Source organism: Manis pentadactyla, chromosome 8, assembly GCF_030020395.1.
Source record: "Manis pentadactyla isolate mManPen7 chromosome 8, mManPen7.hap1, whole genome shotgun sequence".
NCBI classification, from domain to species: domain Eukaryota; kingdom Metazoa; phylum Chordata; class Mammalia; order Pholidota; family Manidae; genus Manis; species Manis pentadactyla.
Genome location: NC_080026.1, coordinates 100,993,976 through 101,017,249, shown reverse-complemented (window position 1 = coordinate 101,017,249; position 23,274 = coordinate 100,993,976). Strand labels below are relative to the sequence as shown.

The 23,274-nt window shown below is 53.0% G+C and overlaps 1 protein-coding gene across 6 annotated transcripts in view; it reads right to left on the bottom strand.

The window, feature by feature from the left end:
• ZMIZ1 (zinc finger MIZ-type containing 1) overlaps positions 1 to 23,274 on the bottom strand; it is a 224,350-nt gene that overhangs the window by 74,853 nt on the left and 126,223 nt on the right. For all 6 annotated transcript variants that reach the window (XM_036928780.2, XM_036928785.2, XM_036928784.2 and 3 more), the window contains one exon: positions 17,713 to 17,818. In XM_036928780.2, coding sequence (XP_036784675.1) covers positions 17,713 to 17,818 — 106 coding nt within the window. The remainder of the gene's footprint in view (positions 1 to 17,712; positions 17,819 to 23,274) is intronic.

The window sequence follows — 23,274 nt, the reverse complement described above, 5'->3', positions numbered from 1 at the left end:
AACTCCATAAAATCACTTTAACTTTAGAATTAAATGAATCCAAAGTTAAGACTTTCCTCCCCTGAAAGGTGCTGTGCATCCTCTTCAGGTCCAATAACTCAAGAAGCATCAAACAACCCAGTAACACCAGCTGAGCTTCTGAGCCCAACTTGCGGGCAGCTCAGGGCTGAGCATGAGCAATAGGCATCACTGGAGAGCCACCATAGCTCCCTTTCCCTCTATACATGGCATAATTCCACCCCAGTAGTCTTGTGTCTGGATACCTGGAATGACCTCCAAACTGTTTTCTCTACCTCTGGCCCCTAGGTCCCTTCTCTACCTGCTGAGGCTTTCTACAAGTAAAGTTTGACCATGACACTCCTTTATCTAAAACCTTCCACGGCTCCCCAGTGCTGTTAGGATCAAGTTCAAATTTGAGTTCCTTCAGTTGGCATTCAAGGCCCTGGAAGTCTCATGCATGGTTTCTGGAAGGGCCCTTTTACTATCCTCAAGTTGGGGTGCTCTTGTCTGAATACCTCCAGCACATCCCTTAAAGATATTTATAAACCCTGGTTTGCCCAAATTTACTCTCCCCCAAAACCTACATGTCAATCAAAGTGCTAGAAAGTAGCAGGGCACGCCGTGGGCTGGCAGCCTGGGTTGGGGCTCTCGAGGAGAAAAAAAATCAGCCTGGGGTTCTCAGTCCTGAGGATGCTATGGTTTGGGACCAAGCAGCACTGCCTCTCCAGTGACTCAGTTTCCCCATCTGGGGTGCAGGCAGTGTTCCAGGGTGCATGGCAGGAAGGCACAGCCTGGGAACCAAACCAATGATCCTGCTGCTACCCCCTCAGCAAGAGGAGCCCATGCCTCCCTCAGGCCCCAGACAGACCTGGGAGTGTGGTGTGTAATTGAATTTGGCCTAATTACCTAATTGCATTGAGGAACAACCAGTACCGACAGAGGCCTTGGGTATCGAGGGTGCTGGAAAGCCAGGAGCCAGGAGGCAGCCTCTAGATTCCCTGGGTATTCAAGGAAGCAATGCTAGGCACCTTTATATCCCTTAACCTCTCAGCTGCTTGGAACCCAGGGAGGCAGATGACACTGTTCCCATTCCTCAGGTGTGGAAACTGCGGCTTAGAGAGAAGTGTCTCACACAGGAACACCAACTCAGAAGCAGTAGGGAGGGGCTTTAAACCCCCATTCCCTCAGCCTTGCACATGCTGTTCCTCTGTCTGGAATCATTTTATCCGCCCTTCTCTCTGGTAGATTTTCTCCATGGAGCCTTCCTGCTAGGGTCATTTTCTTGAGAAAGCCTTCTCTAAGCTCCCAGGCTCACAGCCCCTCCACCTGCTCTTTGTAGAACCTATTGTAATGATTACATCATCTTTGGAGGTTATTTATTTCAGGTCTGCCCTCCCCATCAAGTCTTGAGCTCCTGGATGGCAGGGACCACATATGCCTCACCCACACTGTGTCTGGGCATCCAGTATAGGGCCTGAGACACGGCAGTGCTCAATACATGTTTGCTGAGCGAGTGGCTGAATAACCTCTAAGTTTTAGGCCTTTTCCAGACATAGCATGTTGGTTTCCTGCCATCACTGGCCTGGGCCTCGGGAGTGGGGGTCTCATCTGCAAGTCATATTGCCCCTGGAGCTGTGCAGGAGTCCCTCAGAGTTGCAGGGGAGCTAGAGTGATGCTTCAGGACAGGTGCATCCTGCAAACATACTGGCCTCCAGGATGAAAGACAGGAGGTCCACTCTGCAAGGCTAGGGCTTCAGATACAAGAGCTTGTGGGTGGGAGGTGAATGGACAGGCCCAGGGTCACTCAGCATGCATACAGAGCCAGAACTGGAAGCCAGGCCTGCCTGGGTCTGGGCCTCACTGGCCCTCACTGTGCTGCCCTCAAATGATAGTGAATGCACAAGGCTAACTTACAGAGGGACATGTTCTTTGATGCAGAGAAAATCAGCTGAATGGTGGAATTTCAGGTCTTGTGGGACAAGGCAGGAGATAGATTATTAGATGCCTCCACAAAGGCAGCTGCCCACTGGGCTAATTCACAAGGCAGCCTTGCTCCTGGGACCATCACTCCATTCATGCAGGATCCTGCGCTTGCCAAGTCTCCTTCCTCCTTCTGGAAGGTGGCCGGACCTGATACTCGATTGTGCAGGTCTGCCTGGATCTAATTCTAGTCCAGACACTTGCTACCTATGTGGCCTTGAGCAAGTAGTTAACCTCTCTGAGTCTCACTTTCCTTTCAGCATTTTTGTAAAGATGAGAGGGAAGGATGTACATGCAGTGTTCTGCCCAGCACCTGAAACATGGTAAGGACTCGACACAAGTAACTCCTTGATTCATTCGTTGTAGAATAACGGTAGTATTAGAAGTTTAGCATAGTAGTATTAATAACGGTGGTATTAATAACAGTAGTATCAGCAATAATAGTGGCTGTCATGGGAGCAACAGTACTAGCATTAGTGGGAGTATTATACTGCTCCTGCCTCACCCCTGGCACAATGAGGGGTACCACGAAGATTGCTCCCTCTCTCTGTGCCATTCTCCCTCAGATGAAAACAGGGTATTAGGTCAAGTGATCCCAAAAGGCCTCCACGCTCTTATGTTCATGTCAGAGAGCAAGAAAAACAATACTACTACAGATAAAATTTACCTATTTCTTATTACATATACCTCCTGTTCTCCAAGAGGTCACTGTCTGCCTGCTTCCCCTTTCCTGACCAGCACACAATACCCTCCACCCCCACCCAGCTTTCTTCCTCTCACAGCTGGTTTTTGGCAGGGAGGGTACTATCCACCACCTATTTTGCCTCAGTACTAGGATATGGTGAACAGATACCGAATTTTCATTACACATAGCACAGCTCTACCCTACGTCATTCCAACTAATCCTCAATAGTTCAACACAAATACCTCGATAGCCTCATTTCCTGATGCCACAGCTGAGGCTCAGAGAGGTTATGTCAGTTTCCTAAAGTCACACAGCTTGAAAACGGGGGAGAAGGATGCAACACCAGGGTGACTAACCTCCATGGCAGGATACAGACCATGAGAGTGATTTCTAAGCCTCAAAGGGTCCTATCCCCTCAGCCCCCAGTGCTATTCAGGTGCTCCTCAGTACCTACTCCTGCTGACACATCGTGAGGCTTCTTTCTACATTCCATGAAGAGGTCACAGTCCCATGTACTCCGCAGACTGACCCTTCCTCCTCTCATTGGTTATGGGCCCATCTGTCTGGCCTTGGTCCACAATGATTTAAGTCCCATGCCTCCACTGGCCACCTGGAGAGCCAGCCCTCGGTCACAGCTGGGCTGATCAGCTCTGGGTCTTAATCGTGGTCATCAACATTAAAAACCTTGGGAGGTTTCTTACAGAATTGGAAGCCCTAGAAGTTCTGAGCATGTGTCTCGTATGACCTCAGGCAGTCCCCTGTGCGGTGGCTGCCCTTTTAGGGGTGTTGGGCTCACTGATCCCCCAGATTCACTCTGTACCTTCTGCCTGGATGCCTTTTCTCTTTGTATCAGCTCTTGGCTGTGTAGACATGTGAGTCTAGGATGCTGAGCTGAGGTGGCTCTTTCTGCACAGGGAGGGGGTGTGGGACCTGGACCGGATGCCTAGCCTTGGCCTGGCCAGGGCAGCAGTGCCTTGGAGGAAACACTCGGCCCATGGGGCCACCTCCACCCTCCCAGTCCTCTCTCTTTAGGGGGAAACGCCTTTCTCCTTCTCTTTTGTTGACCTCCCATAGTCCCCTCTCCACCTAGGGTGGGAGAACAGCTGTGGAAGGCTTGTCCCCAGTGGGTGGGCATGCCAGTCTCCCTTGGGAGATCACCGAGGAGCCCGCACTTCCACAGTGGCTCACAGCCAAATGGATGGGGCATCGCACCGCACGTTCCCAGCCTCCCAGCTCCCCTACAGAGCTTGAGAGCACACCAATTTCCCCGCCCTCCGTGAGTGGGGAGGGTGAGCTCCCATTTTCTCTCTCCCAAGCCCCATTTGCACAGTCGTGGGCCCTTCACACATGTGGGCCCTTTGCCTCCTGGCCTCTTGGCAGACGCTTAATTGGAAGAAAGTGATTCTCAACATCTGGGGCTCAGATCTGAGAGTGGGCTCCAGCCACAAGGGGCCTGGAAGAAATGTGGATACATGCAATAGTGTGTCTTCCTCAGCTGGAGGTGCTCAGGAGGGAGGCAGTGCTAAAAAGCAGCAGGCGTTTGGGGCACGGCGCAGGACCAGGCTGGGGCAGGGTGTGGGTGCTGCACATGAGCCCAGGGCCTAGAGCAAGTGGCTGCAGGTGACTCCCAGGCAAAGGGACCAGTGGTGCATGGAGCTGTGAGGGTCCCTAGAGGAAAGGGGAGACAAAGGAAAGGAGGGCGAGAGGGAGAGGGAGACAGAGGGGTAAAAGGGAGGAAAAGCAGGGGAGAGAGAGAGTGCGAGAGAGGGGTGGGGAGGAGGAGAGAAGGACGGAAAGGAAGAGGGGAAGAGAGAGACACGCAGGACAGAGAGGCAGAGGGCTGTTTTGCTTAGCTTAGAGAAAGGCTGTAGGCAGGAAATGGAGCCTCCCCTGGCAGTCCACCAGGACAGCAGTGTCCCCGCAGAGGTGCACTGTGTGTAACCCCACTGTGTGTGTACCCAGCTGTGAACCCTGGGCATGGACTTCACGTCTCTGAGCCCCAGTTCCCCCACCTGGAAAAGGGGACAGAGCTCTACCTCGAGGGCTATTGTAAAGAGTCAAGAGGCCCAGCTGTGTGAGGTGGTGGTGCTGGGCTGTCTCTGAGCTGTCCTTCATTTTTCCAACCCCAAATGGATTGGGAGCTAACTGCTGGACGGAAGTGGCTGGCCCCAGTGGGTTCCACATCCCCACCCCTCAGCTTCACCTCCTGCTGATGTTGTCTTTTTTTCCTAAGCAGCAGTATCAGTATGCGAGCTCCTTGAAGACACAGGCAATCTTCAGGGTTACCCTAGTGCCGATCACACTGTCTGCATATAATAGGTGCCCATACACGTTTGTAGAAGGGATGAGCTCAGTTTATCCTTTGCCCTGAGTTTCTGCTGTCATGATAATTATGTGCCTGTTTGAAAGGCAGATTCCTCATTCCCCCTGCCCCACCTCCAGTAATTCCTGTTTCTTGCCAGATACAATAGTGGCTCTTCATCCCAAACAGGTGAGACTGGGTCCTTTGGAATTCTGTAGAGGAGTCTGGCCCTAGGTGGTGTTTCCCACCTGGCCAGCCTCAACAAGCCAGGAAATGTGCCTAGGAGTACAATGAAGCAACTGCTAGCAGCTCTTCAAGGAAATCATTGGCCAGAGTTCCTAAGCTCTGGGGTCTGTTTCTCTCTGGACGCAGGAAGAGCAAGGGCAGTAGGCGCAGCCGCCTTGGCTGTGCTTCCTTCCAGCCACCTGCCTGGCCACCACCCTGTCCCTAGTGAGGGGAATTACCACCTTGCAGAGCTTCCACTGAAAAACACAAACACCTGGTTGCCTGGGCAGCACCTTACCAGGGTGACGCGATCCAGATGGTCCCTTGAGAGGCAACTGGGTTGCCACGGAAACAGAATTGCTGCCGCTTCAGCCAGGGGACCTGGATTCTAGATCCATTGGACTCCAAGTGTAGAGAAATGAAGTGATTTGCGTAAAGTCACACGGCAAGTAGGTTTCAGAGCCTGCACCGCAATGCAGGACTTCATTGTCAGAATGATTACATACAGAGTCATCCTGAGATGTCCACTTGTTGTTAAGTACTTTGTACCCCTCATTTTGTGAGATGCTGGGAGACGTGGCCAGGGTCATACGAGGCACGGGGGTGAGGGAACTGAGCTGAGCCCAAGTCAGCCTGATCCTGACGCCTGAGCTTAGACCCCTGCCCCATGCTGCCCCCACTCTGGTTTCCAGATTTTGGCTCTGCATGTCCTGAGACCAGTCCTACCCCAGAAGGTAGATGGCCTGACTTGAGGGTGGCCAAAAGCATGGAGGGAGAAGGCCAGAGGCCTGCAGGCTGAGATCCATAGTTTCCAGGAACTGGCCCCTCCTGAGCCTTTGCTTTGCTGTGCATGTCGACCTGGACAGCGTATGAGGGGCAAGAGGGCAGGGGTCTGTTGGCCAGGACCTTCCTCCCTGCCCCTGCTTGCCAAGGGGCTGCTCACAGTGAGCCTGAGCCCAGAGAGAGGGGGCAGGACCAGGGAGGAGGAGAAGGAGGAGCAAGTTCTTGGAGTTGGGGCAGGCCTTGGGCCACACCCATCCTCCTTCATTCTCCTGCTTCTCTCCGCTTCATTTTCAACCAATCAAATATCCATCTATTCAGAGCCATCTATGCACTCATCTCTTGCGTTGTTACAAAGGATTTGAGTTATTTTGGGCAAGTGAATGAATCTTTGGGTCAATTTTCCAATCTATAAAATGGGTTGGCTTGTTGTGAAGATCAGTGCTAATGTTCATTAAATACCCAGCACAGTGCCTGGCATGAAGTGGGAGTTCAATAAATAGTACTTTAAATGTTACTTTCTTGAAAGAATTTTGGGAGGGATTTCTGGGAAGATGGAGACCCTCAAACTTCCCCAGCCCAAGGCACAGACAGGGCTCTGCTGGCCCTGCTCAGCCTCCCCTAGCCAGCTCTCTACTCTCTACTTCTGCAGGTGTCTGCCCCTCTTCCTGGGGGGGAAGGGTAATGCGCTTTTGCCCCCATGTGACCCTCTGTTGTCTTGGAGACACCTGGAGCCTCCGAAGTGAAGGGGCCATTTCCCCACCTGAGTTAATAGGATCCCACTCATCTCCTACCCCCTTGATGGTGGATGTGACTAGCATTTAGTGTTGGTCTTACCAACACATACAGGTTGCTTATTTTCTAGACCCCAAATCACAACTCATGGCCAGGCACAGGGTCTTGTGTTACGTCGGGTATGGGAGGCATACTAAGAGAGTCTAAAGGCTAACATGTTGGAATAACATTGCTATCATGTATACAGCACTTACTACACAGCAGGTCCTGTTCTAAGCACTGTGCGTTCATTAACTCACTTAATGCCTGTGATGTAGGCATTATTATTATCCCCGTTTTTCAAATGAGGCAACCGTGGTGAGTAAAGTGACTCTTCCAAGGTCACACAGCTGGTGAGTGGAGGGCTGGGTTTGATTCATACCCAGGCAGGCTGCTTGAGAGTTCATACTTTTAATCACGACTCTTCTCTGTGAAATAGCTGAATGGTTTCTGGAAAAAAAAGTATTTGAAATTGGGGCCAACCAGGCAATTCTGACAATAACAGGGCACACATCCTGAATGCTTACTATACGGCAGGCATTCATGGGAATGTGAGTGTTGAGTAAGTTCAAAGATGTGAGGAGTGCAACCTACCACCAAGGACAAATCACTGTCAAATACTCAGTACTTCCACCTGCAAGCAGCTCCGGGGATCTTGCCAGGCTCTCTCAAGTCACTACCATATCTTTCCATGGACTTCATTTCAATCCGCTCATAGAGAGTTGGGGGCAGCTTATATTCTTATTTCAATCGTAATTCTGGCTCTTTTTCATCAAGTAGCCCTGGTCAAATTACTCAGTCTTCCTAAACCCCGGTGTCCTCATCTGTAAAATGGGGTAAGTCATGGGGATCATCAAGTGGGACAAGGGCATTCATGGGATGCTCCACACAGAGCCTAGTCCGAGAATGCTGAGCAAGGATTTGCTACCTGCATGACTGAAAGAGGCTGTAAATCAGATTTTTTCCCCCCATCCAGACGTCCTGTCCTGGCCCTGTAAGTCTAAATAGGCAAGAGTGCCAATTTCTGCACCATTAATTCCTGTCTGTCTAACCTAGGAGGTATTTACAAGACTGGGGCTTGTAATGCTTGCTTAAAAAGTTCCATAACCACTTTGCCCACCTTCTGCCAAGTCCCTGCTTCATTCTACTCTCCTATCCTTGAATCCTCTGAAATCCCGCCTCTGGGGGTGAGAATGCTAAGCTGCATCTTAAAACCAAGGCTCTGCCTTCCTTAATCCTCTTACCTGACTATTCCCTCTGCAGAATTAATTGCTGCCAACAACGGCTTTATTCACTTCTTGGGCATACATGGCATCCTCAGGGCACCCTGGGGCAGTGGGGATTGTTTTGGCAGGACCTTTATCCCGAATGCACCTTTTGGTTGGGTGGCACTGTGGTTGCAGGGTGACAACCTTGGTGACTGTAGGGTGATAACCCTGGGCCCTCCCAATAGGCTGTGCCTGCTCCTTGGGGGACACCTGAAGAAAAGCAGGGATGGGCTGGCCCTACTTCTGCCCTTCCCCCACCCCTCAGAGCCTCAGTCTCCTTCTCTTTAAATGGGAATAAGCCTGCCTTGGCGATCTCACAGGACTGGATGAGGGTGGCCGTGTAAAGGGGTGTGTTTGTATGATTACTATCATTTCTCACCCACAGAATGGGACCATTCATCTATTTCAAACCCTGAAAGGAGGGACTGTGTGTGGTGCATTTACATGCGTTTGTAGCCCCGGTGCGCGGTGTGGACCTGGCACCAGATGCTAATCATTCCTTGCCTTGAAAACTCCTGTTTTAGTGTTTTTTACTTTGAGAGGCTTTCTCATGCCCATGATCTCATCATTCTTCATGGAGCCATGAAGGTAGAGAGATGGTGTAGATGCACTGGACTGTGGAGGGCCCAGATGTTGGTAGAACACAGTCTTCCCCAGGCGGATGGAGGCAGAGGGTGGCACCCAGGCCCCTGTGGCCTTGATCAGGGCTATCCTGCTTGATGGGAGCACCCTCAAGTGTGGACTAAGGGATGTGGCCCCTGAGATGGCTTTCGGTGGTCACAGGGCCCAGTGAGAAACATCAGCTCTCTTCCCATGTTTGGAAAGTTGCCATTTCAAGGAGGCTGGGGTGGTGGGAGGGGGTGTCTCCATTTCCTAAGTCCCACCTCCCTTTTGAACTGGCAGACAGCTGACCCTCTCTAGTCGCGGAGCAGGTACCTGCACCTAAACCCAGACGCAGAGCTTGGGCTCTGCTGTCCTCATTTAGAGTTAGTTTCTAAATGTGGCAAGGGAATGGTCTGCTAGGATGGTAGTGATGTTAAATACAAAGTTTCCTTTTAAAATTCCCATAGTGAAGTCAAAATAAGTGAGTAACAATATGAAGGATGCAATCATAACCGGGAGAGAGACTAGAACATGGCAGGGATGAGGAAGATGGGATGCAAATGACTGAAATTGGCAAAGTGCCTTGTCGCTGGCACTGTGGGTGCCTCATCACATACCCTCTGCTCACTGGGCACACTGTGACTCTGTGGGGCGTTTTTGCCAAGGTGAGTACTGGAAGGTGCCACTGTGCCCCACCCAAGCTGCCCTCTAATGAAAACGGGTTCCAGATGCTGGATAAATGTCTCCTCAGCCTTGCTTTTCAGACTGACTGAGGGGCGAGATCTACTCTGTCTCCCAGAGCTCCCCAGCAGGTGCCCACAGCAGGTAAAGTGTTTAACTGTACACTTTTCATCAGCCTCCTTCCCTGTCCCATATCCCTGGCTTCTCTATCAGTGTTTTCTGGGCTCTTTATAAATAAATCACTTTTCTCCTGGAATCTCTGTTGCAAGGTTTGCATCTGGGAGAACCCAAGCTCAGACATGCATCATTTGGTTGAGGTGCCCCCAGCAGCCTCACCTTCCCCTACCTGGAGCATCATGAATCCCTCCCCTCCCTTCGTGGCCCCCACTGCAATCACTCAGCTGGAATGCATGGAGTCCCAACCAGGGCCCATGCTGGGGTGGCAAGGGTTCAGGTAAGAGAAGCAGCCTCATCTTGAGAGGGTTCTGCACCACCTGTCAGGGCCCCAGCCCCCACAGGGGCCCCTGCCATGGGCTGACATCCTCATCCTTCTGCCCGTCATTTTGGACAGGCCTGGAAAGTAGACACTCACCAGCTGGGCCTCAGGCAGCCATGTCCTTGCACACCCTGGCTGTGTGGGAGAGCCAGTGAGCTAATCCCGCAGAAGAGAGGCAGGAAGAGTAACCTCCCAGTGAGCACAGGCCTGCCCCCAGGGCTCTCGGGGGACCAGAGAGGACTGCACCGGCAAAGCTGCTGAGCCAGCCTGAGCCAAGGGCGCTCTTGGCTCACTCCACCCCTGCAAACTCCAGCCAAACGCCAAAGAAACCCACAACCCATCACTGCTTCTGCTTAAAAAACAGAATCCATACTCCCCATGGAAAGGGTGGGAAATAAAGTGTCACACCCTCATCCAAACATATACATTATTTAGAAATTGACATTTGGGTATATCTCCTTTCATTTTGTTTCCTATGCCTAAACAAGTGTATGTTTCATTTTTGCACCTGGTTGAGCTTAACCTGAACATACCATTTTGTTGCCTTTCTAAAAAAGTTAATAGTATGCCATAAGCATTTCCACATAGTAGTAAACTCTTGGAAGACCTCGTTTTTAATGGCTTTCTAGTGGCCTCTGAAATACTCAGCTCCCTTTACAGGGGGCCTTGAAGCTGTTTCCAAACCTGCCCTCTCTCTTTCCTCCCTGGCACTGCTGCCTGTTCACTCAGACATCCCAGGACCAGCACAGCTACCCCTCCCACCCAATTCTTAGCCTGGGAACGCTGTGTCCACAAACCCTCTGTCACGTGGGCTCTTCCCCACGGTTCTTTTTGCTCCAAGAGCAGAGTGAGGCCACTGGATCCGGGCCTCAGAACCCAGGGAGCTGGGGGACAAGAGGACAAACTATCCACTTGCTCACTCAGGGTCTCAAAATGGGGATGACGCCCTGTACTGCAGATCTGACCACCTAGAGGTCCAAGTCCTGCTTCTAGCACTGGAAGCCATGTGACCTGGGCCTGTCTCTGCTCTATTGGAGCCTCAGCGTCTGCCTCTATAAAATGGGCATGCTGATAAGGGTCCCTGTGGCCTCTCACACAGCAGTGAATCAGTGGGTGCTGAAGACATAAACAGGCTTTGTCCATTAAACAGCGCTGACCCTGAATAGGGTCCCAGGGGCTCAGTGACGAAGTCCAGAGTCCTTGCCTGAGCAGGACCTGACCTGGAGTGCGGGGGCAGTCTAGCAGGAGGAAGGAAGCCAAGTCCCTCCCCCACATCCCAGCCCTGCTGAGCTCAGATGTGGGGGTGGGGGCTGGTGTCCAGGAGGAAGTCTATCCCTGGCTTTGACAAGACACTCAGCTGAGAGGCCTGGCATTTCAAGGGCAAGGCCTGCCTGCCCTGCTGTCTCCGGGGGAGCTGGCAAGTGTTAACAAATCCCCTTCAATTTGCACCCACCAATCCCAACCACTCACTGGGCAGCCGTGAGCCATTTTTCACGCAGAGCTGCGCATAGCTTTGTCTTAGAGAGACAGATCTGGCAGGGTGTCCCTGAATGAGGCCATTTGTCCTCCCTAGTGACGGTGATGGGAAGGCGACTGCGTGCTCTGGGGTGGGCAGAAGCAGGGGGGCAGAGAGAGGCCATGGGGGAGGCGTAAATGTTGAGACAGGAGCTGGGCCTCCAGGAGAGGCCAGAAATGTACCCACAACTGTGGGAGTTTGAGAGCCTCCGTTCAGCCAGGTAGGAGGGATTGTTTTCAAAGACAGAGGGAAAGAGTTTATGACCCACCTTCTGCTTAAGGAGTCCTGGGTAGAAGATGACCTGGCTGGCTTCTGATGCCTGTGTCCCAGCCAACCCTCTGATGGAGGTGGAACATTGCCACAGGGGCCCCTGGGGTCAGGGTCTGTCTCTGTACCTTGGAACTGCTGTACAAGTTACTGCAGAAGCCCCCTGGGATTGAGGACTCCAAAGAAGGACTCAGCCTCTCCTGAGTCCCTCCTGTATGGACCACAGGCCACAGACCGGCAGGGGCCCCACCACATACCCGATTCTTCACCTCCCAGGCCTCCCTGGGGTCCCAGCACATCTCAGTCCCTTTCCCGTGGTCTGCTGTTAGGTCCTCTGGGGCTGTCAGCACATCGGAGAAACCAGACCAAGTGGATATTTGTTGACCCAAGAAAGTGATCCACTTTGCAAGTTCTACTCCTAGTCCTGGGGCTCAGGCTGCTGTGCTGGGATGTAAGGATGTGTGTAGAATAGAGATCAGAAGCACACATGCCCACAGGGCCCAGAGGCTTTCCATATGCAGACAATGCTTGGGGTGTAAGGCAGTGGGGGCAGCATAGTACTTGTCCCAGGAGTCTGCCACCACTCAGCCAGACGTGGGGTGTGACCCAAGGTTCCCATGCAAAGGGAGCCAGGTGTTTGACAGTGCCATATCCCAAAGAGCAAAAGTTGGCAACTAGTATGCACTTGTGAAAACCACCAAAAGGTTGGACCTCAGAGATCTGCAGGCCACATCCAGCCCACAAGTGGGTGACTGGCATCTGCCCTCTGTCTTTCCCTACAGAAGACTGGCCTCCTCTTCCTTAGAGGCTTCAGAGGCTGCCTCTTCGAGCCCTGTCTTCTCTCCTGAGTTCTCTGGTCCCATCTCCAATGCCTGCTGGTTCATCCCCAGGACGTCCCTGGGATGCCCTGGCATCTCCCATACCTGCTGCCCTCTCCACATTTTCCACTGCCCACAGCTCTGCTCTGTGTCTCCCATCTCCCAGACAAGAGCCTAGAGCCATCACTGACCAGCTGCAGAAACAGGAGGGCTGTGAAGATGGGCAGTGGGCACCAAGGCTCTCATCTGGACTCTGCCCTGCTTTGCTGTGACCTGAGGCAGGTCATCCCTTCTCTGGGCCCTGGGATCACCATCCCTTGGGTTCTGACATTTCCTATCCTAATATTTTAATACGACTGGGCTGCTTACAGGGGTCAGCTGAGTGAACAACGAGTCATTTGAGTGTGGACAGTAGCTGAGGCATGCAGAGGGCTCTTGAGGACCCCGGGCACAGAGACTGCCTGGTGCTTGGCGCCTATGTAGCCAGCAGGCGTGGGCTCGCTTGGTGCCGGGGAGGCTGACATTTCAGTGCTGCCTGCCAAGTTGCTGAGAGCTGGCACGCGGTGGTGAGTGGGGGCAGGTGAGCATGCTATGGTCTCAGGGGGATGAGGGGAGGCACATCACAAGTGACCTTCTGTGCTAAGGCAGGGGAGGGAGCAGCAGGCCCCCAAGGACCTTCCCAACGAGGTTTCTACCGTGTGAGCGTGTGCGCGTGCTCCTGTGTGCGAGCACACAGGCTAAAGGCTGCACCAGAACAAAGAGCTGGGGGCTGGGTATCTGAGGGGCCCACGTGGAGACGCCTGACTTGGCGGTTTGCTGCAGTGTCTGCTCTGCGCTCACGCTCCGTCTCTGTCTCTCTCTCTCTCTCTCTCTCTCACACACACATATACAGCACAGCACTGCCCCCAGGCCTGAGCTCCTGCTCCAGAGCCCACCAATGCTGGTGTGCACAGCCCAGCCCAGCTCACCGCCATCTCTCCTGACAAAGCATGGCTCCTCTCTGCATGATCTCATCCCACCGGCCCTTGTCTGGCCCCAGCTTGGCCTCCTGACAAGAGACAGACAGGGAGATGGAGTGGGAGAGGGGTGGGGAGGCAGAGGTGGAGAGAAAGGAGAGACACATAGATACACACACACACAAACACACACACACATGCCCACAAGCCTCCCGCCTTTTCTCTCTCTCTCTCACACACACACACACACACAGACATGCTCACCACCACACACGTCGACACACACACACACTCCACAGACAGACAGACACCCTCTCCCCACTATAGACATGAACACAAACTCCCCACACAGGGGGAAAGTCTGAGAGGCAGCAGGGAAGGGAAGGACAGAGAGACAGACATATGACATCAGAGACCCTCAGAGAGAAAGGAGAGGGAGGACATGGGAAGGTAAAAATTGAATAAGCCAGTCAGTCAGAGTGGGGACAGAGTCAGACAGAGACGGAAAGGCAGGAGGGCGAGGAGGATGCAAGAGCTCTGAGGACATAGTATGTTCTGGAACTGCAGAGGCCTGGCTGGGAGAGGCCTGGGCAGGTCCAGTTGTGCCTGGCATGGCACTACACACACACACACACACAGACACACACACACGCATGAGTGCGCACGTGCTGAGGCCATGTGGACCCTCACAGCTGCATCCAGAGGTGGGTTCACCACAGGCCATGCTCCTACCCACAGAGTCTCAGGGAAAGAATGCAGTGGGAAACAGCCTTGCTTGCTGGGCAGAAAGGGCCTGAGAGACGGTGGGGACCATGCTGGAGAAAAGACAGAGAAGCGGAAAAGGAAGTAGTATTTATTCAGTACCTACTGTGTGCCAGGTATTAGCTGGCCCCTCACCTAAATGATCAGGGAATTTCATTTAATCCTCACATGCAGCCTATGGGATAGGCATATAATCCTTTATAGGTGAGGCCCCAGGTCCAGGAGATGGACACTGTGGTGAAGACAGGGGCCAGTGTTGGAGTCGTCTCGGGAATTTGGGGTACTGCTCTGCTCCCCATGGCTTCCCCCTCATGGTCCAGAGTGCCCCCAGCAGACTCCTATCCAGCTAATGAAACCAGCATCTTCCCTTTCAAATGGGCACCCTGCCTTCCCAAGCAGGGACATGGCTGGTATCCTGAGAACTCAGACCCATACTTCCCGAGGGGGTGGGGGTGGCCTGTGAAAGTGACTCGTTGTGGCTGTTACTGTGATGAAGGTTTGATTCCTAATAAGGGAATTATGAATAAGTGATAGCTGAGCTACAGGCATTGCTGGGCCTCAGCGTTCTCAGTGGCAGAATGGATATACTGAGGACACACCTCAGGTGCCTAGGGCATGTCATGTGACATGGAAATGGACAATGCACGGGAAAGGGCTTTATAGACTGTAAAGCTTAGCACAGCTCAGGGTGCAGATGGAGGAAAGAACAAAGCCCTTGTTTCAGGAGAAGTGGTGCTGGAAATAACCCTAAGAGGAGGCAGAGCTATGCTAGAAAGACCTGAGTGAGGTGAAACACTCTCCCAGATGGAGTAGCTTCCCAGATCCTGGTGCAGGAGAACAGAGGCCTCTGAAGTCTGTCTCAGAGTCAGCTGTGAGGGCGTGAGCGGAGCCCTAGGCCTAGAGTCAGGAGGCCCAGAGCTCAAGTCCTGCTCATCATTTTTGAGCTATGTGACAACAAGCAAGTTACAAGACCTCTCAGCTTCAATTACCTCATCCATGAATGCAGATAATACTCTGTGCCTCACAAAGCTGGTCATTGCAGAAAAATGTGGGACAGCACTCAGCAGGTACCAGCAAGGGCATGAGAGACCCTGGGAGGGGGCTGCATAGGGCCCTGAGCCTCTCCTCCCCACAGGGGAGCAGCGGGGGCTTCTGGGACAGTCCGTTCTGTGTTCTTCCTACTCCTCTGGCCATGCTTTCCTTGGTTTTGCCTCTTGCATATCCCTTCAGGAGAAGTGGTGCAGGAAATAACACTAAGAGGAGTCAGAGCTGTGCTAGAAAGACCTGAGTGAGGTGAAACACTCTCCCAGATGGAGTAGCTTCCCAGATCCTGGTGCAGGACAACAGAGGCCTCTGAAGTCCTTGGAATATCCCTTGGATTTATCCATTTTTCTTCCCTCCATTCTCCAGGAAGTGGAACCTTCCTGGTGCAGACACCATCATCCTCATCCTCACATCCCCAGCAATCTGCCAACTGCCTCCTTGCATCCACACTGCCCGCACTACCTCCTCCCACCCCCTGCCCCGTGCAATCTGTTCTTCATGTGCAGCTGGAGTGATCTTTGCAAAATGAAAATTTAGCCATCTTCTCATTACTCTTAGGACAAAGGCCACAATCCTCAGGCCAGGCCCTGTGTGTCTAACTGTTGCTGACCTCTGCCTCTGGGCTCTGGAAACACTGCCCTTCTTTTAGTTATGCCAAAAAGCCATGCTCCCTTCTACCTCAGGGCCTTTGCACAGGCCATTCCCTTTGCCTGGGAAGAAGCTCTTCCCCTTTTCCTTCACCTACTCAACTCTCACTCAGCCTTGGAGTCTCAGCAAAGCCTTCCATGAGTGGTGTCATAGTGTCTCTGCTTTTTCTTCATGGCAGTACTTATCACAACTTGAATTTACACATGCATATGCACCCACATACCCACACACCCACATATACCTGTGATTGTTTGATCAACGTTTTTCTCTCCCTTTAGACCAGGGTCAGAAACTATAGCCTAATACCTGCTTTCAGAAATAAGGTTTTGTTGGAACCAGCCACACTCATTTATTTATCCACTGATGGTTGCTTTTATATAGCCCGCAAGGCCTGAACTACTTACTGCCTGGCCCTGTACAGAAAAAGATTGCCAACCCCTGTTCCAGTCTAAGTTTCCCAAGGTAGGACCATGTCTGTTTTACTCCTCATCCGCACCCGGACCTGGCCAGGTGCCTGCATAGAGCAGCCGCTCACTGGAAATGTCTTGGATAAGCAGCAATTTCTACCTTGTCAAAATTGTATTTACTTAGGTTATTATTAATAACTACAGATTCCGTCAGGAATAGACATCACTTATGAGATTTCAAGACTATTTTCTGGCAAGCAGCTCAATTCAATAGCAATATCCCAACACAGGCTGGCACTTCAAGGATCTCAGAGTAGCTATTGGCTAACGAGAACATCATACACCTTTTATCAGTGACCCATAATCCATGTGCATTGACTGCAAACATACATGGAAGAGATCAATAACCCGCATTCAAGAGATTATGGGTCAAACAAATTTATGAAAACACATCGTGAGATGTCCTTTAAACACTTTCATTAAGGCTGTTTCTATACATACTTCAAAAAACGGATTGACAAATTTAGAGAAAACATCTGTTTTATTCTTACACAGAGGAGGTAATCGCTTTTCTCCTTTTCCAATGAATTGTTGTAACATAAAGAATGTTAACAACATCTAGACACTGCTTGGAAATCTAGACAGATTTCTGAAATGACCCCTGCAAGGTAGGTCTCACGGTCCTTCCTGCCTGCCCAAGGAGATAGACCGAGGCTCAGAGACCACACACTCAGCAAGTAGCAGGCTCGGCTGTCACAGATCTGTTGGCGTTAGAGCTTACACTGCACTCCCTGCTCAAGCAAGGTAATGAGGATGGCAGGAGAGAGAATAGTGTGTCTTTAGTGTACTTAACGCCCTCCAGATAGGCTGCTGCCCAGCATCTTCTTTGGCTTCTGTTTAATATAGGGTCAGGAGCCCTCATGCAATGGATGAGAATCCATTCTCCACTGCAACAGACAATACTATGCTGAGCAGGCGTTTAGAACCCTGAATGTATAATTTATTTTTATTTTGTGTTTTATTTTAAATAAAAAATTTTTTGAATGAATACAATGGAGTGTTAGGGTTAAAAAAGCTGACTCTGGCCTTAAATCCCAGCTCTGCCACTTTCCAGCTGTGTGACCTGGGAAAACCTCTTCAATTTCTCTGAGCCTCAGTCTCCTCATCTGTAAAATGGGGACGATCACAGTGCTTAGGCCACGGGGACACTGTGCTGACAACATGTGACGACACACATCCCCTTGAGCCTGTCTTTGGGGTGCGGTGTGCCCTGGGCCCTCTGCTGGCCCTGAGGGGCCCCCACAGGTAAGAACACTGAGATGAGGGACAAGCCCCACCATGGGCTCCAGAGCCTGGTGGGTGTGCTGCCGCTCCTCGGAGCTCACATTACACCCGGGCGAACAGAGGCACCAGCTGATGGGGTTGCAGACAGCACTGGGTAGAGTTGGGTTCTCCTCCCACCTCCCGATGACATCTGCGAGGTCCCCAGTGGTCACCTACCGGCAGACTTTGGAGTGAACTTGTCTCGGTTCGCAGCACACACAGCCAGCAGTCTGTAGCCAAGGTCTAGGTCGAACCCTTGCTGAGCTGCCACCCGACTGACCACCTGCCAACAAGATGGGGAGGAAGGGCAGGGGTGAGTCACTGCCGGCACCAGGATGCTGAGCCCGGAGTGGGGGATGTGCCTATTTAACAGGTGAGGTGGGCAGGCTAAGGCAGAGCTGGACCCACACTGTGCCTCACTGGTCACTCAGCAAGCAGGGGTAAGTACCTCCTCAGAGGCAGGCCCTGGATCCCAGCCCTGCCCTCAGGGGCTCCAGGCTGGTGGTGGGCCTGACCCCAGAGCCCAGGCCCTGCTGCCTTCAAGGACTCAACTTCAGCCACGTTCTGGAAGTGGGTTGGGGATGCTGTACCACAGTGTTTTGGGCAGCCCCAGGCTGGGGTCTCTGTCCCACCAGCATAGCTCTTCAAAGGCCCTTCCAAGTCCCTGGCTCTCAAGAAGTTTCCCACGCCCACCACGTCTCCCTGACCCCTCATGGAGCTCCTGCACCACCATCGTGGGGCATCTGCTACCCTCACTATTTCAAGCACAGTCCCCACGCAGCAGCAGCTCCTCGGCGGCCCCTCCTGGGTGAGAATCTGCACCAAAGGAGAAGCACCATTTAGGACACACGGTGCCCATGGAGCTTCAGCTGGGAGCTGTCTGACAGACTGCTAAGGCTTCCCCAGAAGGACACGTCTGAGGCGCCTCAGGGCTCGGCTCTGTGCCAGGTGTCCTGCAGCCTCTCAGAAACCGCAGGGTCCTTATGCACAGCCTGGGGTTTGTCTCCAGCGCCAGCACTGCCTTAGCACACAGGAGGCTTCCAGACAGTGTCTGTGCAAGTTTGCCAACGGTTATGTATTTGGACCCTGGAGGTCTCACCCATCTCCTTGTGAACCTCAGAAGTGTGGGCTGGATGGGAGAGAGGTGAGGGTCTGGGAGGGGTCAGTCCTGTGGGCAGTGTGGGACAGGTGCTCTCGAGGCCCCCCTGATGGCCCCATAGGCTCACACCTATCCAGCTTCACTCCTTCCCCACCCATTCCCAGGTGCCCCGCAACTGGCAGGTCTGCTCTTTCCTGCCCACCTTCCTCATTAACAGCAGCAAAATTAGGTTTTCTTATTAAGAAGGAAGGACCTTGGAAAACTTAGTTGTTTCAGGAAGCAGCTGGGGCGGCTCTGGCTGGCTGGGAAAGGAGTGCTCCCAGATGTGGGGGCTCGTTCTTTTGAGAAAGGGAAGACTCCATCGTCAAGCCCCTAGGGACCACCTGCTCCAGAAGCACTTGGAGGGAGGTCCTCAGAGGGCCGTGGGCTGCCATGGGGTTTGAAGCCATCAGAATAGTTCCCAATTTGCCGCTTTATGTTGTAGGGGTTTGTTTTGAGGGCTCAAGGGCTAAAAAGAGTGAGAAAACCATTAATCTAGGCCAACTTTCTCCTTTAAAAACCTGAGGCCTGGAGACAGCATCTGTAGTGACCAGGGAGGCGCTACTGGATTTCCCGTTCTAGGACCACCGGAGCCTCTTGGAACCAGGCACTGCCTCCTGCCCCACCCCATCTCCTGGGAACTCCCTGTGTGGGGAGGAAAAAAGACTTTCTCAGGTTTGAATGTTTGTTCAGCTTCTCCACTGTGAACAGAAGCCCCTGATGCAGAAGTCTTCCATTCCCTGGCCCCCTAGGCCTCTTTCCCATGGGCTCTACTTACTTGCGCCCCCACCACCACACACACCATGAGCCAGAGTCTCTGAGCCACCCCAGGGCAGGGCATCCTCACTGTTACTCTCACTGTCCAAGTAGAAAAACCAGGACCCTTAATTCTTTATGGCCTGTTGAGTATTTCTGGTCCGGGGACAGACACTCTGAGAAGGGAGAAGTGTTCTGGAAGGGTCACTTCTGCGCTGATGCTGACTGTGGTGCCCTCTCTCTTTGGAAGGAGAGCCTTGGGGTGGCCTGAGTGAGCACAGAGTATGTCTGGACTGCTGCATCAGTGAGGCTGCTGTTTGTGGGAAACAAGGGCAAGTAGTATGATGAGAATGCTGGTTCCCAGGTGCAAAGGCTCAGTAAATGCTCTGTCAGCAGGAAGCACTACATCCTCACGATAGCTCCATGAAGGTGGTATTATTTATCTCGGTTTTGCTAATGAGGAAGCTGAGGGTAAATAACAGCTCAATGTTACAAAGCTTGTCTGTGAGAGAGCCAGGATGCAGTCCTGGGCAATTAGGCTGCAAAGTCTGGGCTCTTTCCAAGAGAGACCTTTTCTTTAGCCCACAAAGAGTTAAGGCCATAACTCCTAACCTGCTTGGAGAACCCCCAGGCCCTGGGTTGAGGGCAGAAAGGCAAAGGTCCCTGTTTGACCAGTACTGGCTAATCCTGTTGCCCTGGTTTTTTAAAAAGAGCTAGCTAAGTTGAGCAAGAGGGGCCTGGGGCTGGTATAAGGGCTGTCCTGCAGGGACACGAGGGAATGAATGTCTGCTTGCCACTAAGTGCCCTGAGTCCCGGCATTAATAAGCATCACTGGCAAGAACAGCCTCCTTTTACCAATGCCCAGAGAGGGCAGGGCCTTGTGGCATACTGAGCAAACTGGACCCTGGGACTGTAGAGTGCGTGGGGACCCCACAAGTCCTGTGAGGTGGGTCTGACTGGCAGTGGTGGGGAGGGTGGGCTCAACTGAGCAGCTGTGGTGCTTCAGAGAGGCCTTCTCCACCTCATGGTGCCCTCAGTGAAGGTTCTGCGGGTGGGAAGACCCTCCATCACAAAGGCCAGCAGTGAGTGGCTGCAGCACTGTTGCCCTCTGCTGGCTGCCCAGGCCCAGTCAGCTGGCCCAGCCTGAAAGGGGCTTCTCAGGCTGTCCCACAGAGACACTGGCGGGGAACTGGACTCTGACATGCTCTGAGGCAGTCAGGGGAACTGGGGACACACAGGGCCCGTGTTCCGAACCTGTTCCACCCTGTAATGTACAACCTAAGACAAGTTACTTAACCTCTCTGAGCTTCACGTTCTTCTGTGAAGGTGCAAAGATGCCCCCCGTCCCAGGGCTGTGTGTAGTGTGGGCTCTGACACCTCTACATGTCCCCGTTCTGTCTCTTGGCTGTGCCCTAAGGCCTTCAGGGCAGAGCCCTCACTTCCCACTTTGCACCCATTCTCAGCGCAGGGCCAGGCAGCTTCTGTAGCTGTTGCTACTTTGGAGTCAGACATGAAACTAGGTTCTGGTTCTACCACTTACTAGTTGTTCTACGTCACCCAAGCTACTTAACCTCTCAGGGCCTCAGTTTCCTCATTTGCAAAATGGGCACAAAAGGGCACCCTTGTAAGGGAGACAGCCGGAACCAGGCACAGCTCGGGAATGCTGTGCGGACATGCGCAGCGGCTTCAGCAGTGGGTGCTTTGAGGCTGGGGGGACTCCCTCCCTGGAGACATCGGGCGGGCACTGTCCAGCTGCCGGTTGGTGTCTGTCTCCCTCTCCTACCTCCCATATCTTCTCCTCCCTCCTGTGCTCTGGCCACCTGAGCCTTTTTTCTGTCCCTTGAGCTTATCAAGCATGCTCCACCTTAGGGAGGGAAGAAGCAGCAAGTATGGCAAAATGTGTCCATTTCCTAGCTGAGGCTAAGTGGTTTTTAATTTATATCCTCTAGTAAGCCAGATCCAGAGGAGTTTGTTCCCAGCGGTCACCCAGGGGATGGCGGTAGGCTGGTGTGCTCGGGCTGCCACCTGGCTGGCGGGGGTACGTGTGTATGTCACCCAGCATCACCGAGCATCACCCAGCCTAGGCCCCTTGGGGTCTCTGACCTCTCCCATCCCATTCCTCTCCATGTATCTCGGCTGGGGCAGAGGATGCCCAGGGGAATGGGAGGACTGGCTGCAGGGCCCTGTGGCTCCTGGGGGCTCAGTTGTACCAGCCTGGGACTGTGGCAAGCTGCTCCTTCTCTCGGAGTTGCCTTGTTTGTAAAACTGAGGTGATGCTCCCTTCCCGGACCACCTGCAGGGTCTTCATGAGGATGCAAGGAGACGGTGCCCAGGAAAACGCCTGGGCACAGGATGTCTTCCATGACCACCCCCACCCCACCCCACCGGCAACTCACCCTTTCTGTTGCTGGTTCTACTGAACTCCAAGGGACAGTCAGACTCAGGTCTCTGTGGCTGTGGCCTGTGGGGCCCTTTTATAGCTAAGTAGCAGGCTGGAGAAGTGAAGGCCAAAGCTGGCCATTTGCTGAGTATATGCCCTAAGCTGTGGGGCCATAAGGAAGGGCCCAGCAGAGCTGGCACTGTGCCTTTGGCCACACAGTTTCCAAGTTTCCCCGGAAAGCCACGGCAATCCAGTCAGATCCTACGAGCTCTCCAGGAAGCCCTCCGTAATCCCTCCACCCCACCCAGTGAGGATGTCCCCTTCAGAGCTCCTATCCTCACGCAAGCTACATCCCAGCACTCACCTACTTAACACCCTCCAAGGGCTCCCCATCACCCTTCAGATAATACCCACACTCGTCTCCCTGAGTCTGCAGGCCCTCTGTTGCCTGGTTTCTGCTTCTCTCTCCAAACCTGTATCCCTCTCCCTTTCCTGTGTTCCAGCCATCTGAGACTTCTTTCTCTTCCTTGAACAAATCAAGCCTCAGGGCCTTTGCACTAGCAATTACCTCTGCATGGAGCACTCTTCCTTCTCATCCTCCCATGGCTGACTCCTCGCCATGCAGGTCTCAGCCAGAGGTTACCTCCTTAGGAGACTTCCTGATCACCATCCTGGCCCCTCTCACAGGGCCCTGATGTGTGCCCTTATTTATTCTTTTATGTGTTTAGTGTCAGCCTCTCCTATTGGAAGGTAAGCAGCTTGAGATTGGCCCACCGTGCTCATTGCACTCTGTTCGGTGCCAGCATGGCACCTGACCCACAGCAGGGACTTGTTTGTTGAATGAACAGATGAATGACAGGGCTGGGCAGGGCCAGTTACCGGTCATTTCATGCCCACTTGCCCTTTCAGCCTGGCCAGGGGCATTGTTAGATTTAGCCTCAAGCCCCCACATCCTAGGCAGGGCCCAGCTTCGGGCAGGCTGCTGGTGAATTGTGGCAGCCTTGTGCGTGGTCCCCACCTCCTCCTTCACTTATGGCTGCCAGCAGCTGGGATGGAGTGAGGGGGCCTCTGGAAACATCTGTCCCTGCCTGTGGGGCTTAGCCTGAACCAGGATCCCCACAAAGAGGATTAAGGGAGCTGGGGGAGGGCAGGGGTGCCCCAAGGGCTGGAGGTGAGGAGGGTTGGGAGTGCCGGTGGCCTTCTGATTTGACCTGGTGGCGCCAAGGGAGCCACATGATGTTGGCTTTGGACAAATGGAGGAGCTCTGGGGTGGCCTCAGCTATACCCCTAACTGACATCCCTAAGGGCTGGCCATCCCCTCTAGAGGCAGAGGGTCTTGGTTTGAGTCCCAGGGCCACTTCTAACTGGTGGTGTGATCTTGGGAAATCAGTCACAACAAGTCTCAATTTCCTCCTTTATAACATGGGGATGTTGGCAGGACCAGCCTCATAGAGTGGGTGTGCGG